We start from the raw sequence: 16696 nt of genomic DNA, 5'->3' as shown, positions 1-16696 counted from the left end.
AGTGCAGAGGGAGTAATTTCCCAGGCCAAGTCAGTGGTCAGAATCTCTCCATGGGCAGGAAGGATGACTAAGATGTGGCACAAGGTGAATCCTAATCAAATTCAAGGTCATGAAGCAGAAGAGAGGAGGGAAGAAAAAGCCCCATGGAGACTGGATGCCTGGATTCACAGATCTGTTCCTCAGTGTCATTGTTTTTCCCTGGGGATGTTAAACAATGGTTCATTTGGGGTATTGAAATGAAGAAATGGGAGCTTCTTGTGCCAAAGCTGGAGGTCTTCCATGGGTTTCAATAGCTACAAATCCTCCTTGCTTTCTGCTTTTGGTTTCTGAAAAGCTGTTTAGAAAACAAGTGTTTTTTCCTGCCAAATGAAAATCAAAGGATTTGGCCAAATTTTATATCAAGAACATGAGTCATTAACAAACATCTTGACCACTCTTGACGCTCGAGGTTGTCTGTGGGAAGTATCATTGTAGATATGTGGCCATACCTATCCTTGTGTGGTCAGTGTCAGCCTTGGTGTGTTCTACGAGGAAAAACACCAACGATTAAGTAGCCACAGCAAAACTAGCAGGATGCAGAAGAGACTAAAACCTCAGGAAGAGATTCCTTGGGAAGGGGAAGGCTCCAGATGAATAGGTATGGCTCTGCCTCAGGTGCAGGATCCCCACTAGTGAGTTTGTTACAAAGTGTTTGAACTGTGGCCTTTCACTACCTGGATATATTGTTTTGTAATATTCTGCTAATCCAGGCTGTTTTTCTCCTCTCCTACTGTGCAACTCACTGAAGCTCTTGTTAAACTGTTTTGTAACTTGCCCTAAAACTGTGTATAACTAGAGGTCAGCAGAGAAAATGGGCAAGGTTCTCACCTTTGATTCTGTTCCTCAGAGGCATTTACCAAAGTGTGCATGATATGGTTGGCAGAAATTTCCCTTAATAAAAGGGAAACAAGTCCAAAACCAAGCTCAACAACGACTTCTTCCATCCTTTTCTCCTGTAGTGGAATGTTTAGGAAGGATGAGTAAGGTCCTGTTATCTGGAAGGATTTCTTGGTAAGGCCATGCAGTTTATAGCCATGGAAAAAAATACTTTTGCTTCCCCAAGACATGTGCCATACCTCCAGAAGGAACCAGGCTTTTGCATAACTCAGATTTCAACACACCTGCTATGAAATCCAGCCATAGACACATTCTGAATTAAGGCAGTAAGTTAATTATAAGAAATTCTGGCAGTTGTTACAGGTATCTCATCTTTTTTTCTTTTTTTCTTCTTTTCTTCTTTCCCCCAGCAAGCACAGGAGCTCATCCAGTGTAGTCAAGGACAGGCATCCATCACCATGGAGTGCAGAGGTTCCTGAAAGCAGGAATGTTTCACTGGGTAGGTCACTCACTGCTCTGGGAAGTTCTGCTCCTTGAAGGCTGATCTTTTGAAGATCTCTGGACAGAACTGCAATTCTTAGAGCACTGCTGAAATGATTTACATGTTTCATAGAGGCACGTGACCGTGGCCATGAAATTAGTGTAAATACTTGGGAACAAGTACAAGTAGCTGTCTGTAGAAAAGACTTTGGAATTTGGCCAGGAAACCAGGATTAAATGGTTGCGCTTCACAGGAGCAATGCAAGATCACAGATTGATTGGACATTAATTAGAGACCTGGCTATTTATGGAATATTGCCCTTTTACTACCCACAAATTCTCCATAAACAGCTTGTGATTTTTTTCAAATGTGTTTTTATCCCCAGTTATCCAGCAAATAAGTTGTCTTCTCTGCCAAAGTGGATATTTATTGTTGGTGATGTTCTCCTCTGATGTGATTCTCTTTCCTGAAGGAACTTTCAGTCTGAAAGTTTCCATAAAATCGTTACAATTATTATTTATTGATGGTAATGACTGGTACAGTCCGCAAGCCATCATGATGGATAGTCCTTTCTTCTGGGAGCTCAGGATGAAATGAATGATTACAGATTTGCATTTGCCTGTTCTGCTCCAGCCATTCACTGTTCCAATTAGCATTCCTGCCAGCACCCTCTGTGGTGCACAGACAGAAAAAGGCAGAATGCAAAAGGGACCAAGTGCAGAGGTGTGGGGAGGGGAAAAGTAAATCAATGAACAGTTATGGGAACTATTGACTCATGTTGATGGTCAGAGAGGAACTCAGTTCTACATTTTATTTTAAAAAAAAAAATTAAAATGATAGGTTATGCCCCCCATATAACAAGTTACAGTGTAATCCAGAATTTAATTATATCAGAAAAAACCCTAAAGTACTTACAGGATGCCATTGGCTGTATATTTGGAAACAGATTGATAATGCACTCAAAGCTGTAGGTAACTGTCCTGTGTCCCAGTTTTATGTAGAAATGAGGTTTTAAAAGACATAAGTGAAACACAGTGTTTCAAACTGTTATTGCAGCATTTGGGGATTTGGTATCTCATGGAGAGAAAAACCTTCAGAATATTTCATCGCCATCCAACTTGACTTCCAGAACCCACATGTTCAACAAGATCCTCCATTTTGGGAAGGTAAGTCTGTATTTGCATAATAGCTGACTGTGAACATTTGTGTATCCTCAGATTAAAAGAATTAAAAGCTCAAAGTACCAAAACACAGCTTTTATTGCTTTAGGATCTCCCCTGTTGTGTGTTACATTTCCTTTATTTTGGAAACATTGTGCGTGGATTTTTAAGCTTTGTGGTGAGTTTTTATCCTGTAGGCAGAAACCAGGCAAACCTTGAGGCATAATACCATGAAATACAAAATGTAGTCACACACAATAAATACCCTTGATACTTTGTTCAGATACTTTGTTCAGAACTTGTGTGTGTTAAGATGTTTGCAGTATATTTTCTTTCTTATGAAATTAAAGATACAATGTCACAGGCTTTGACATTCAAGTATTTATTTGCCCATGATAGTCCTGCCGTGGCATTAGAGGTGCTGTATGTTTATTGTATAGGTATTTAATATTTGTAGAACCTATTCCTTTATAATACAAATTTGTTACAATGTAATGGAGACTGCTTTTGTGTTTTGGTGTCAAGGCCTACAAACACTTAGACACACATTTCTCTTTGTAATAGATGAGGAATTTGAGGGGCTTTAGTGACACTGTTCAGCTGTTAGAATTCTATCTACGTGCAAGTGCTGTAACCACAATGCTTTTCAGATGTTACTGCTGTCCCTTAAAAAGAGTCTCATGGCTGCATTTGGAACCATCCCAAATGCGGTGTTGCTTTACACCTAGCCTGGGTGTTTTGTTGTTCTTTCAGAACCAGCCCCAGCACTCCACTGCAGGGAACCTCAGGGCCCTGCTGTGCCAGGTCCTGTCACGGTACCTGGCACATCCCGGTGCCACGGGAGGGAGCATGGCAGCCAACATCCACCACACCTTCTGCTTCACCAACTCATCACTTCTGGAGTCGTTTGCCCGGGAGTTCAGGACCCAGCTGTCCCAGGTGAGTGTCTGGGAGCTTCCCTGGGGACTGCAGCTGGGAGCTGTGGCAGTTCACACAGTCAGGCAGGGTTTGGGAGCTCCAGCACGGCCCTTCGTGGGCAGGAGTTGCTCATCTCTGTACCTAAGTGCAAGTAGGACACAGTGAGGCTGAGGTAATTCTTGGGCATGGGGTTAGCTCAAAGACCTCCGAGCTGAGTACATGGCTTGGAAAGCCAAGTATCATCCAGCCATCAGCTCGTGGCCACAAAGGGTTCTCACCATGCCTGGGCCTTGCTTCTCCTCTTTGTTTGCCCTTCTGCAGTGGCAGGTCAATGGAACAGCATGAGGATGTGTTGTAAATAAGAATGTTTAAACCTTGGGAAGGCAATAAATTTAATTGTGTATTACCTCAGCAGTATAACTTCATGCAGTGACTCCTGCATCTGATCCAACAATTCATGATTGAAGCAGTACTTGTCTTTGGGAAAGCAATATAATTAAAGCAAATTAATCCTTTAAAGATAAAGCTTTTTTTTTTTTTTTTGCTTTTTTTTTTTTTTTCTCTTTGCCAACGTTAGGATTGATATTAATTTTCTTGTATTGCTAGTCTTTGGACTCTTTAGGACATTGTGAATTGTAGGGCTTGTCTGAACAGAGAATTTATTGTACAACCTGGGGTGTGAAGGTAAAACACAGTCACACTTTCAGTTATTGCCTGCCCTTTGAATGTATTGTTTGCAGACTTGCATGCAAGTGCAGTGCCAGCTGAAAAACATCAAAGGACCCCCAAGCAGCAAGGCTTCTGGTTATTAAATAATTTCTTCTGGTTCTTAAATAATTTCTTACATTTTTATTTGTAAAGGTGCAGCACAACCCACAGTACCAGGAGACCTTCGTTAAGGAACTTGTCTCATTTCTGATGCTCATCTCCCAAGTGCAGAATGACACCTCCCTGTGGCACCTGCTCTTACTGGCCCCAGATGTGCTTCAGGACAACATGCAGCTGCGAGACATAATTGTCTTCCTTCAGAATCCAAGCAGGTAAAACAGACAAAATGGCAGGAGAAGCACTGGAAGCTAGTGGTTTTGTGTACTGACCTCTAAGGATGTCACCTCTCCTCTTGAAAGAAGGGTGTTACCTTAACAGCCTGATTTGTTTGGGGAAAGATGCAGCTCCATGCTAGTGCATCTCTAAAGGTGTCTGTGGACTGTGAGCAGAGTGTTGTTTTTCAGTGACTCTTGTGTTGTTCTTTTAAGAGGAACTTGATATGGACTCTTGAATTTTCACCCAGCCTGCTCAGAGGCACTGTCATGCCCTTGTGCAGATAGAAAAGCTGGTGAGTCACAGCCACTGCCTTTGGTGGAAAAAAAACCCTCTTAGCTGGATAAAGAAAGCAGCCAGCTGCCTTTTTCCAGAAAAGCACAGAGCCAAATTCAGGTTGCTTTGGAACACCTCAAGCACTTGTAGGGGAGCCATAATGTTGTTTTTTAAAATTGATTAACTAATCTACTGCTGGTTTAAACTTTCAAGACTGGTCCCAAGATAGCAGGGAAGAGGAGGGAGCCTGATTTTCTACCAGGCTTTAACACATCTGACTTGAAGAAAGTGCCAGTTATGTACTTGCTCAGTGGTTATGTGAAAAACAGAGCTGGCTTAACTGCGTTATTTGACTGCACTGAAATGTTTGATGCAGTTTGCACCTAGGATAATACAAATTTCTTAAATGGGCTTAGCCTTGTAATCCCTTTCCTGGGCTGTAATTTGGTTAAGCTCTCCCTGATCTCCAGAAGACTTGAGTTACTCAAGAGTAAGGGACTCTATTCTAAGTCATCTTCTGGATGTGTGACTGACCCTGCTATAAAATATTCTGGATAGTCCAATTGTTGCATAGAGAACACCAAGAAACTGAATGTCTTCAGACTGTTTTTTTATTTTTATTTTGCATACATGAGTAGTTGAGTTAAGGTGTCAAAATAAGTTGTAGAAGCTTTTCTACTTTGATAGCATCCAATGAGACGGACTCATTTTTGATCACTGGTGTGTTTCCAAGGCACTTAAAAACCTGTACATTTAATATCAAGGTAATTTTCCATGCTGCATTGTGAGACCCATGTGTAAGCTGTAATGGCCTTATCCTTAGAGGAGTCAGTAGCAGTGTGGCAAGAATTGTAATTTTATTCAGAAGCATTTTGTTCATGCTGCTGTTTCAGTCACAGGATTATTACATTTGTTTGCATTTACTGTCTTGCAGAAGCCAGCCTGAGAACCAGCCCTGTTGGAGTGCCCAGGGAGAATTAATACTTACTGTGCTGCTCTGCTTTGCTGTACAGCTGCAGAGCTGGGCAAAGTTATCATAGACACAACAAAGAGGGATGTAGAATTTCATCACCAGAACTGTGCAGTGCTTTTATGCCTGGCATCTGGCACTGTAAATGTATGAGCAAAGAGTTATTGCAAAGAGATTGCACAAATAGTACTTTTAATGATGCTTACAAAAGCACATCTTAGTGAGCCTGGCCACGTCTCTTACTCAGGACTGAACTCCTAAAGGAGTGCTGTACAGGGAATTGTTGTTGTTGTTGTAGAAATATGAAGGTATAGAAGAAAAGAACTTTTGCCCATTGTGGCATTTGTATTTACCAAGTGGTAAAGACCACCGATGTGAAACAGCAACTTCCAAGTCATGAATCCTATAGAAAATTTAGCAGCAAATCTTATTACTCACAGAAACCTGTTTTGCAGACTGATTTCACAAATGTTTATTGCTGTAAGATAGTTTTTCAGCTAAGCATGTAAGCTGAGCTTCTTCTCCACAGCCAAAGTCTGCAGAAGCCCTGCAAGACTGAAATAAAAGGACAGCAACAACACTTGTTTCCATGTTTGCTGCCTTCTGATCTGTGTGATACGCATCCGTTTTTGGCAAGCCTGTGCCTGCCTCCTCCTTGGCTCTGCCATTGCTCAGCTAAATATGTCATTTATAACTGAGTTTCTTCCCCTCTAAGACTCTCACAAGCACATCTGCAGAATGAAAGTGATGAGCACCAAGCCCACGAAGCCTGCATGGAGACATTATGTTAAATTAGGAGAGACGAGATCCCCGGTGCTCTGTTCTCACTAGCAGCCTGTTCCCACAGATCAGTATATATTTATTCATGCCACTGACATCAGCCCAGCCAGCTTTTTTGTGTATCACCTGCACAACTTCGGGCAGGTGAGAGAGAGATGGTGCAGTGACCCCACACCTACAGTGAAGGCTGCTCTTTATACAGGAGGAAAAAAAAAAGGAACTAATAATCACAGTGAAGATTTCAGTAACCTGCACACCTGAGCAGGCAGTCAGTCCTTTAAATGAGTTCCTCTGTGATACAATATGCCTGATTATCAGCTTGTTCCTTCCAAAGACTGAAAAACATTCCTGGCTTCCCTGTCAGCCTGGCTATTGCAGCATGAAAAAGGGAAGAAGGAGAATTGAAAATGGCAACAGTTATTTGTGATTGCTTCTTCCTTCCACAGATGTTTTTCCCCTGGGATCCCTGCTCTCCCTGGAGCCTTGTCTCCTTGGTTCTTGGGTTTTTTAGGAGGAAATTCCCCTGCAGCTGGTGTGTCACCTGGGTGTTTTCTGAGACCTGCTGGCTGGATTTTAGTGGCCTGTAGATTTTACATAACTCTGAAAAAGTGCATCTAATGAGTGCCACATGTGTTTGTGCTAATACACCACCATGGCTTTCATATCAAAGCCCCCTGGTGTTTTTATCTTGTGCATGATCAAACAAATAATTAAAAATAGGGGTGATGTCTTGTCTGTCAGACATTTTAAGAATGATAGGCTGTACTCCAGCTGTTTCCTATTAGAACATTTGGTTTATCTCTTCTCATAAACCTGTAACCACAATTTATTTTCCTTTTTTCCCCCTCCTTTAGTGTTGTGCTAGCAGCTCAGGATGTCTCTGCATCTCCTGTGAGTGATAATAGATTTGAAACTGTTCAGAGTGGGGTTACAGATTCTCCACATTCCCTGAACTGCTTGGAGCAAGGTAAGACTCCTCCATTGAGTCATATCTCTGCTGAAAACCTGTGGTGCTAAGGAGAAGTAAACTGTAGGCTAATAAGTAACCACACAGATTGCACACTGTTCAGGGCTCAGCATAATGGATTCTTCCTTCAGCTTTTTACAAATGTGAATAAAGTGCCTCATTTCAAACGGAAAAGTAAAAAGGCTTGGGTTTGTCAGTAGACAATGAATTAACATGAGTTTGTAGCCTCAGTGGAAATGGGGAGCAATAATGTTTTACCTTGATTTGCTTTTTTGGGGGGTGATGTCAAAATCTGCCTCTGGTCGTGGACTCTGTCAAATGCAGCTCAGGGTATCAAGGCAGGGGCTGGGGCTGGGCTGCACAATGAGCTGTTTACATCCACATGAGCCATTCCTTTAAATCCCTGTCCCTTCCAGCAGAGATAGTCCTGGATACCCCCCTCTAGCTGGGGATCTGCGAACAGGCAAGGAAAGGGAAAGCAACTAAATGCTACAAGGGACAGATGGGGATTGCTGTTCCTTCCTCTACTTGTTTTGTGGAGACTGTGGAATTTGAGGTGGGTAAGAAGAAAGAGGAGGTGTGCAAGTAGGGAAAACATGGAAAGTGGCTGGTGAGAGGACTGGACATGTGGGGATGTGAAGATGAATGTAAATGGCAGTGGGAGACATAAATAGTGCTGCAGACAGAGCTTATGTGTGGGCAGTAAAAAAGCAACCCTAAATGAAGGGACAGATATCATAATAAATACTTGGCCACCTTACTGTGTGTTACTGACAGCAAAGTGCTCCTAAAGCAGGAGGAGACCTCTGTTAGCATCCAGATCACAGGAGCATTGAATTGTTCTTGAATGATTTCAGCACAGAAAGTCATTTCTAGGATGTCAAGCAGCATCCTCACTTCCCTCAAAAGGCCAGGAAGAGTTACACCCCAAAAGAACACTAAGATTTGTAACCAGTGTATTGTGGCTTGTGGTAGGAGCCTAACTTCATGTGTGCATGTTATCATGGATTGATTTGCCATTATAGCACTTCTTAGGTTCCAGAATTACATGATCTTTACTAATACGCTCTTCACATTTTTGTTGTAGATAAAGAAAGAAGTTGGGTGACCAGATTTATTTGTAATTCCTTTGTTCACTGGAAAGACAATCACACTTTAGTAGCTGAATTGGAGGAAGTTCTGAGGTGAGACATTAGCTAAAGGGATATTACTAACAGTATAATTTAAATCTATGATCTTTGCTCTAAATCACTTTACATTTCCACTTGCATTGATTTCATATTCACTAAAACACTTTTTTGTTCCCCTCCAGAAAAATAAAGTCACCAGAAACTGGTGGAAAGCACTCCAAAAGGTCCATTAATTCAGATGATTTAGAAGCCATACAAATGCATCTACATCGTTTAAAAGGCTTTGAGGAAAAAATGAATAGAAGTGAATTAAAAAGCTTAAATCTATTCAGAAATTTGAAGAATGAAACATTACAGAAATTGTATGCATTTCTGGAACTGGGAATGAATCCACATCATGATAATAAATTAAAGGAACCATATAATAAGGAAATAATTGATGAAATCTATAACTTCACATCACTGCAATTACAGAGCAACTTTATTGGGACTTCCATTTTCAATACAATGACCCAGTGGCAAGAAATTCAGAGGGCTTTAAAATTAGCTACAATGCTTTGGAATCCAACTCTCCTAAATAATTCTGATTTTAGTACATTGCAAACTAAGGATGCTCTCAAAACGTTGCTCTCCACAAGCATGCCATCACTTCTGGAAGGTCTCAGAGACCGTTTGAGTGGAATGCAAGAAATCTCATCTGTGTTTTCTGATGATCTGCTTGAGCCTGAGTCCTACAGAAACTTCCCAGAGCAGCTCCTAGATCTCCAGAAGATGTTTTTTAGAAAGACAGGCACAAATGTAGGTTATCAGTACCTCCTGCTGCCTGTGTTTGAGCTGATGAGGGCTGTAGAGAAATCCATGGGTGAAGCCTGGTGGGATGAATTGAACGTCTACTGGCGCCTTGGGGAGAAGCTGAGATCCATGAAGTGGAATAACACAGCCATTGTCACCTATGGGCAGTTTTTGGAGGTGTTAAACAGCCATTTGCAAAAGCTGAATAATAAATCAAGTGGTGTCTTCAGTGAAGAATTGGATCAGCTGTCAGAATTTATAACAGCCGTGTTTAAAGAGTTTGGGGAAAGTTCTGGAGTAGCCAATATCTCACAAGTCACTCAAGCCATCCAAAAGACATTGTACATATTAAAAGATTTACAGCTGAATTATAATGTCAGCACATTAAAATCTATAGATCTTTTCTTTAGTTTTAACAATAAAACTTTTGAGAGCTTGTCTGAACTTGTGAGGACAGGAATGAAAATCTTTCATTATACAAGTGCCAATGAAGGTTCCAGTGAAGACATAATTAACCTCATATATAATTTCTCACATTTGCTGCTGCAGGAGTTCAGCCAGTCTCCCTCACAGCACAATACCTCACTTCAGGCAAAAATTTGGGAGTTCCTTCATTTAGCCTTGGGCCCTTTCCTTGAGAACAGTAGCAATGGCTATAGGACAGTCCAGAATTGCTCCTTGGAAGATCTGCTCGATGTAGCCCTTGAGGTGCTGTTTGAAAATGCCACTCTAAGGGAGGCCTCAGCCAGGAGCCCCTGCAAGCCCCTCTTGGATTCCTTGGGCATGGAAGGTGGGACAGGGAGCAATGACACCTTTACCAGGGCATTCCAGCTGGCCATAACCAACCTGGAAGTGTCCTCAGAGTTTGCTGCTGCCTACAACAACAGCAGGGAGCAATTCTTCAAGGAGCTGTCGTGCCTCACCCGAGCTCTGCGTTTTTCTCTGAGTTTCCTTTCCAAGTTAAACCCTGCCTCTGAGCTGGGAAGCTCATGGCTCCAGGAGAAGGCGAGAGCTCTGAGTGCAGCCACGGAGGGGCTGGTGCAGGGTGATGCCTCGTGCTCCATCCCAGCCCAGGATGTGGGTGATGTGTCCCCATCCCAGCTTTTGAACCTGCTCCTTCCTGCCCTGCTGAATGAAACAGTGCTGAGCTCCCTGAATTCCTCTGACAGCTCAGCAGGCTGGGTTGGGCTGCCTGTGTTTTCCCATCTGTCACCACCTGCTTTCATGAGGAACAGCAGTCTCTATGAGCTGCTCCAGGTGGGCAGAGCTGCTTCCAGCCAGCCTGAGTGGGGACACTTCTCCAGGCTGTGGCATGCCACTGGCAGCCTGCTGACCTCCAAATGGAGCCTAACAGAAGTGGGTGAATATGTGGAACTCCTGCAAATGATGAAGAAAGCTCTAATCCTCGTGGACTTTGGGGTGGCTCCTGGAAAAACATTGGTGCATCAGATCTTTGATAATTCTACTGAAGCAATTAAATCCTCAGATCTGGGTGATTTGTATAGTTCATTAAAACTCTTTTTCAGTTTGACTTCTGCCACAGACAGTACACTGGACTTGGAAAGAATATTTCAAGAAATACTTCCCCTGTATGAAGGGGGTGGTGAAGGATTGTTCTACTCTAATCCCTACGGAAAAGAAAATCAAGATGTTCTGACTATGGCTGCAGTGATTTGGAATGAGATAATTTTAAACAGGACTCATTTTAATACAGAGAATGCATGGGAGGTTGTCAAAATGATTGCACTCAATGCAATATCACTTGAAGGCATCGAAAATTATCTCAGCGCAAATGAAAAAGTGTCATCATTACTTTCTGACTTCTTGTCAACCCCTGGAAATTCTGAAAATTTTGAAGAACACCTTTTGTCCCTTGAGCAGGTTCTTGGTGTCATGGCAAAGGTGAATACCAGTGATCATTATCTGCTGATCTCTTCTTTGTCTAAGCTAATGCAGAAGCTCCCTCCTGGAAGGCAGGAAAATGAACTTGGTGCTTTCTGGCACATTGCTGAAGGTCTCCAGTCATTGAACTGGAACAGTACAGACAGTCTCACTGCCCAGTCACTTCTAGATGTGCTGCAAAATAGGCTAAATACGATGAAAAATGACTCCAGTCTTCCTTTCAGTCAGGAACTGAAGCAGCTGCTAAACTTTGTGTCCTCCATCTTTGAGCTGTATGATGAAGAATACTCCAGGGGAACCAACATCTCCATGTACTTGCAGGCCATGCAGAGGGGTATATTAACTTTGAAAGACTTGCAGAAAACATATAATGTCAGTGAGCTTGAACCTATCAACTTGTTACTTGATTCTTACAGTAACTATACCCAGAGACTGATGGAAATGTGGAGAGCAGGAGTGAAAGTTCTTCATGACACCAACTTAAACAAAACATTTGAGGAAAAAATGGACATAGTTTATAATTTCTCACATTTGCTGCTGCAGGAGTTCAGCCAGTCTCCCTCACAGCACAATACCTCACTTCAGGCAAAAATTTGGGAGTTCCTTCATTTAGCCTTGGGCCCTTTCCTTGAGAACAGTAGCAATGGCTATAGGACAGTCCAGAATTGCTCCTTGGAAGATCTGCTCGATGTAGCCCTTGAGGTGCTGTTTGAAAATGCCACTCTAAGGGAGGCCTCAGCCAGGAGCCCCTGCAAGCCCCTCTTGGATTCCTTGGGCATGGAAGGTGGGACAGGGAGCAATGACACCTTTACCAGGGCATTCCAGCTGGCCATAACCAACCTGGAAGTGTCCTCAGAGTTTGCTGCTGCCTACAACAACAGCAGGGAGCAATTCTTCAAGGAGCTGTCGTGCCTCACCCGAGCTCTGCGTTTTTCTCTGAGTTTCCTTTCCAAGTTAAACCCTGCCTCTGAGCTGGGAAGCTCATGGCTCCAGGAGAAGGCGAGAGCTCTGAGTGCAGCCACGGAGGGGCTGGTGCAGGGTGATGCCTCGTGCTCCATCCCAGCCCAGGATGTGGGTGATGTGTCCCCATCCCAGCTTTTGAACCTGCTCCTTCCTGCCCTGCTGAATGAAACAGTGCTGAGCTCCCTGAATTCCTCTGACAGCTCAGCAGTTTGGAATAACCTGGCCATGCTCTTCAGTGTGGCACAGGATGAGCTCCAGAACCTGCTGCAGAGGCTCCAGGGCACCTTCAACCTTACTGAAGGCAATTATTACACAAGTGGCTGGGATGTTTTTGACAGCTTTCTCAGCACCAAAAGGAATCCAACAGAAGGAGCTTCCCTTGCAAGGCTGTTGGAAGCAGTGGCAAGTGACTCTGCCAGCGATCTGTCAGCCCTAGAAATCACAGAAGCCAGCTTCTACATTCTCAAGGGGCTGAACATCTCTGGCCTGCTGAATGAATTCAATATAAGTTCCAGCTCAGCTTTTCTCTCCAACAAAACCAGTTTTGACAGTGTGATTGATATTGTTGCTCATCACTTCACTGTTGTGGCAGAAACCCTTTACAACAAGACCCTGCCTTGGACCCTGAGTGACCACACTCTGTCCCCAACCAGCTTGATCACACGGTGGGTTTGGGGTTTTGGATGTTGTAACTCCATGGGTGGGTTGTGACCATCATTCTCATTCCAGCATGAGAAGTATAACATTTTCTTCCAGTGGAACAGCCTAAGCCTGCAATCACTGTAATTTAGGACACAAGGTATAATGTGGGCTAAATTGAAGAAGAGGAAACCTCCTTGAGCTGAATGTATGGCTAAAAGTCAGACTTACAAAAAAAATTGTGTGTTGGCACATATCAAGGCACAGTGGATCAGAGTCCTGAAGGAGTCTGACCACCCATCTTAGGCTCTTTGGAAAACCTTACTTTGTGGGATGACTCTCTAGTTTTTGATCCTCAGTCTCCCTTAGGTGTGCCTTTCCATCTATATAATGCATCCATCACACAGATGTGAACTTTTCAAGTGTGTTTTCTTATTTTGAGAGTGAATGACAGCTTTGGGAAATAACAGCAAAAAGAACTGATGGGATGAAACTGGGAGGGTACTCACTTAGGAGAGATGGCTTTCATCTGGAACTCTTGTTTACTCTGCCAAGGAACAGCATCCACAGCTGACAGGTTGCTCACTAATATATACCTTGTTTTTGAAAGAGAAGCTGATTTAAATTCCTATCTTATTTTTCAGATTTCTGTTTTTAGAATTTGAAAACATCATCTTGCAGGTGACAGCAAATAACAGCTATAACCCTTACCTGATGTGTTTAATAAACGCCATGGAAGCTGAAGAAGGGGAATTGACAGGTGATCATGATTTCATTAACACTGAGGGGCCTCAGCTGGAATGTGTCCTGCCTGTGTTTTGTCTAATGGTGGGAAGGAATGGTGCTCCATGGTTTTATCTGCTGGTGATTAACTGGAGCTGTGAGATCTGGGGAAGGCAGGCTGGGGTTTTGTTTGAGTTATGTCATGTTGTGATTATGAGTTTCCATCCCGGTGTCTCCAGAAGGCACATTTCCTCTTCTCACTGTGATGACAGGTTGCTGACACTTGCACAAAGCAATCTTACCAATAGAAACCTCTTTCCCTTCACAGCTTTATGTAACTGCAATATGAAAGCAGTTATTTCTGAGAGTTAACATGGTATTTGACATAGATGCTCATCATTTGTGCTTATTGTAACACCTGAGAGGTTTTACCTGTGCACCTGTTACCAGGATGGGATGGATTTCACTAGGAACAGAGCAGCTACTTGAACTCAATCCTTTATAACCCAGATTACAATTTAGGCCTTGCTCTGTGATTTTAGAGGTCCTCAGCCATGAGAGTTTGGTGGAAAGTAGCAATGCTCAGTTGGCCTCAGAATAAAAGTGCTGATATTCCCATCTGTGAAGTTTCTGGCATTTTTGTCTGGAGTAACTATTGGTTTTTTTTCCCCTTCACAGAAAACATCACACTGCTTTTGAAGCAAACTCATCTGAAAAAGGACTCTTTTATGCAAAGTAATACCTCTGAGAAACATTCATCCATACCAGAGCTCCTGAAGCTAAAAGTGAGTCTGCTTAAAATGCTGACTTGAAGGACATCCCGCAGTGATACATGAATGTGCAATGGTGGTTTTGGAAAACAGCATGTAGAAAAAAGTTTTCTTAAGAGAACAGCTGATAAAAACTAGGACTAAAACTCTGTGTTCTGCCTGCTGTCTGTATTTGAAGGTCACCTGTAAACTGGGTTGAAGAACTTGTTCTTTTATCTGTCCCTACTGAGTGTACAGCCATTTTTCAGAGAAGGTAGAGGTGTTCCTGTCCTCCCATGTGCTGGACAGGATGGCTCTGTTTTCCACCAGCCATCCCAGAAGGATGAGCACTGCAGAGATAGCCAAGGGCAGCATATTTCTCAGTGCAGCAGTAGTTTTAAAGTTCAGTATATTGAGACTTACTGAAGCACCTTGTAGAGCTGAGATCATTCTGGGATGCCTCAGCTTCACTTGAGGAGGAGGTAGGGAGGAGTTCTCAAAGGCACAGATAGGGATTAGATACTTCTGCTCTGCTGAAAATCCATGGAATTGTGCCCTCCTAATTGGCAGTTAGAAGCATGACTAACTGGGTTAGTGCTGTGCCTAAGGAGCTGTAGCAACACCAGTGTGGCCAGAGTCAAGTCCCCACGTGCTCCTCTGGCCCCATATGTCTCACAACACCAGAATGGCTTCTGAGATTAAGCACCAGTATTTATTCCTGGAGTTCCCTCATCAGCTTTGGGTTTGGCAATGCCTCATTTGAATAAAATGCTTCTTAGCCCATGCATTCATGACTGCACTAATAGCATGCATGCACTTTCAGTCTATTGCTCCATATGAGAAATAGCATTTAAAAGTCCTTTTAAAAAAATACAGCAGTATGCAATGTTGTTGCTGTGTAATATATCTGTAACAATAATATGATGAGCCTCAGTGTGACAGGTACTTAAAGACATAAACCTGAAAATAATTCTTCCCATAAGAGCCTGATAATGTAAATAATGATGTCAGACAAGAGGGAAGCCCATAATAGCAAAGGACTATAATTTTACATGGGTTGGCAGATGAGGAAACTCTGACTTCTGGCCAAGTCTCTTTCCTGTGCTGCAGTAGATGACCAGGTGGTGTCTGAAAGGCTAAACCTGTTGTGCAAGATAGATTTATTTGGTCTCTGAGAAGATTAATTAGCAAACAGGCAAGTCCAATGGAGTATTGCTGTCTAAGTGTGTTGGGCAGGGGAAATGACATATTAAGGTTTTCAAGGTTTATTAAATACAGCCAGGTCTGCCAGAAGTTCACACAATGATTGTCACAAGCTGTTCTATTGGAGACCTTTTGAATGAACTAAATATAGATATTTATTTTAAAATCTTAGTCCTAAGGAGAGACAGAAGGGGACAGCTAGACTCTTTAAAGCTTGCCTTTTATAATTCTGTCATCTAAGTGTTTGTGCGTTTGTCTTCCTTTTTTCAATATGTCCTTTGAAGATCTCTCACCTCCAGGATCTGACTGCACTTCTGTGTGACTATGAGAGCTTTAAGTCAATCCAGCAACTCTGCCACCTCCCTGAGGTTCCCTTTGGGGAGCTGTGTGAGCAAGGCCAGTCTCAGGAGCAGCTCCTCCGTGCTGCTGAGCTGAGCAGCCAACTGGTGACCAATGTACTGAGCCACAGGAGGATCTCCCAGGAGCTCCAGAATGTACTCATTGGGGATGCCACAGACCTGCAGGCACAGCTGAAGTGGTGAGGCTCTCCCTCTGAGCGAGACTGTTTTAGTATTCTGTTTATGAAATGACTCCTTGCCTTCTCTTTATATTCTCAGTTTTGTTTGTTGCTTTGTTTTTCCAATTCAGGCTTCAAGAAAATGTACCAGAAATTGCTTTCTTTCAAGAGATTCCTCAGTATATGTCTACTTTGAATTCCATGTTGAACATCACTGAGGGTCTGACAGACTCAAACAAGCAAGGTACTTTTCTGTATTTACCAACATTACAATGTTGGTAAACATCACCACCGGCACCACACTTTCTGCTGGAAATCCCAAGAATTGCTTAGCTGCCAGGAAGAAGTGGTATTAATGAAATAACCATACACCATGACCTTGGCATCCTTTATCTGGTGTACTTCTAGAGCCTGTTCAAACAAAGTGTGGTTTGGTTTTTTTTACAAAGAAAGCACTAAGTGATAACTTCGGACCACAAACCAGACTAAAACGTAGGAAGTAATGACTGTATGTTCCAAGTTTTTTTGGATTTTTTTACTTAGCAGTGAGGTACCACACTTCCATACTTCACATAAAGTCTTCTCTGTGTGCTTGAGATTTGCTGTGTG

The 16696-nt window shown here is 42.8% G+C and overlaps 1 protein-coding gene across 1 annotated transcript in view; it reads left to right on the top strand.

Moving 5' to 3' along the window:
- ABCA12 (ATP binding cassette subfamily A member 12) overlaps window positions 1-16696 on the top strand; it is a 77484-nt gene that overhangs the window by 17088 nt on the left and 43700 nt on the right. Inside the window, exons 4-14 of the mRNA XM_062506659.1 lie at window positions 1287-1375; window positions 2414-2523; window positions 3271-3456; window positions 4297-4475; window positions 7357-7469; window positions 8557-8653; window positions 8782-12921; window positions 13540-13655; window positions 14297-14403; window positions 15855-16108; window positions 16219-16331. Coding sequence (XP_062362643.1) covers window positions 1287-1375; window positions 2414-2523; window positions 3271-3456; window positions 4297-4475; window positions 7357-7469; window positions 8557-8653; window positions 8782-12921; window positions 13540-13655; window positions 14297-14403; window positions 15855-16108; window positions 16219-16331 — 5504 coding nt within the window. The remainder of the gene's footprint in view (window positions 1-1286; window positions 1376-2413; window positions 2524-3270; window positions 3457-4296; window positions 4476-7356; window positions 7470-8556; window positions 8654-8781; window positions 12922-13539; window positions 13656-14296; window positions 14404-15854; window positions 16109-16218; window positions 16332-16696) is intronic.

The sequence above is a fragment of the Cinclus cinclus genome, chromosome 21 (assembly GCF_963662255.1).
Source record: "Cinclus cinclus chromosome 21, bCinCin1.1, whole genome shotgun sequence".
Classification (NCBI taxonomy): domain Eukaryota; kingdom Metazoa; phylum Chordata; class Aves; order Passeriformes; family Cinclidae; genus Cinclus; species Cinclus cinclus.
Note: the sequence above shows the minus strand (reverse complement) of the source record. Positions and strands in the feature narration are given on the sequence as shown.